Genomic DNA, 980 nt, shown 5'->3' on the forward strand with positions numbered 1-980 from the left:
CCAGACCACGTCCAGATATGTTTATATTTTCAAAAAATATTTAGAATTTTACAATTTATTTGAATCTTTGAAAATTTTAGAATATAAAAATTTCTTTAAATTTTTGAAATTTTTAGGATTTCAAAGTTGTTTAAATTTAAAAAAAAATGTTCATAATTTCAATATTTCTAAAAAAATCAACAATGTTCGGAATTTCAAAATAAAATAAAAAATTGTTTGAATTTTGAAAAAACCAGAATTTCGAATTTAATTAAATTTTTATAAAATATTCAAAAGTTCAAATTTTGTTTAAATTTTCAAAAAAATCTTGGAATTTCCAATATGTTCGAATTTTCAAAAAAAATATCAGAATATCAGAATTTATTTTATTTATTTTTTAAAAAATTAGAATTCCAAAAATTTGTAAATTTGTGAATTTTGTTTAAATTTGTGTTCATATTTTTCCGATTTTGTTCATCATTCAAATATAATATTTGGAATTTGAAAATGTTCAGCATGTCTAAACACATGCAGGCTGCCAAACAAAGTCTCAGCTCAGCATGTCTCAGCGCATACATCGCTGCCAAACAACAGCAACTGCGTGGACTCAGCATGTATAAGAGAAACAACTAGGGTAGGTCCATACATGCTACCAAACACACCTTTAGAGGGCCCGGCTGTAGATGCTCTAGTCCTGCCCATGCGAGCGGCAGCAGCAGCAGCAGCTCTACGTTGCAGGCAGCCGCGGGTAGTGAACAGGAGCAGACAGATACCACTCGCGCGTGTCGTGTATAAATATCTCTCTCCCGGACTCCCCGCCGTCCCACCCAGCGCTTACTCGCGGTCGGCCAGTCCCCGTTCCGTCCCGCCCCGGCGACTCCACCACCCGCCCCTCTCGCCTCACCTTCCCTGCACGCACGCCCGCCCTCCCGCCCCAGCAGTTGACCCGCGCGACGCGCCGCTCGTCAGATCAGATGGACCATGCCAAGGAGCCGTCTCCC

The 980-nt window shown here is 39.1% G+C and overlaps 1 protein-coding gene across 1 annotated transcript in view; it reads left to right on the forward strand.

The window, feature by feature from the left end:
* The first annotated feature begins 838 nt into the window (after window positions 1–838).
* LOC119364776 ((+)-neomenthol dehydrogenase-like) overlaps window positions 839–980 on the forward strand; it is a 5,031-nt gene continuing 4,889 nt past the window's right edge. Inside the window, exon 1 of the mRNA XM_037630303.1 lies at window positions 839–976. Coding sequence (XP_037486200.1) covers window positions 954–976 — 23 coding nt within the window. The 5' untranslated portion in view covers window positions 839–953. The remainder of the gene's footprint in view (window positions 977–980) is intronic.

Source organism: Triticum dicoccoides, chromosome 2B, assembly GCF_002162155.2.
Source record: "Triticum dicoccoides isolate Atlit2015 ecotype Zavitan chromosome 2B, WEW_v2.0, whole genome shotgun sequence".
Taxonomy (NCBI): Eukaryota; Viridiplantae; Streptophyta; class Magnoliopsida; order Poales; family Poaceae; genus Triticum; species Triticum dicoccoides.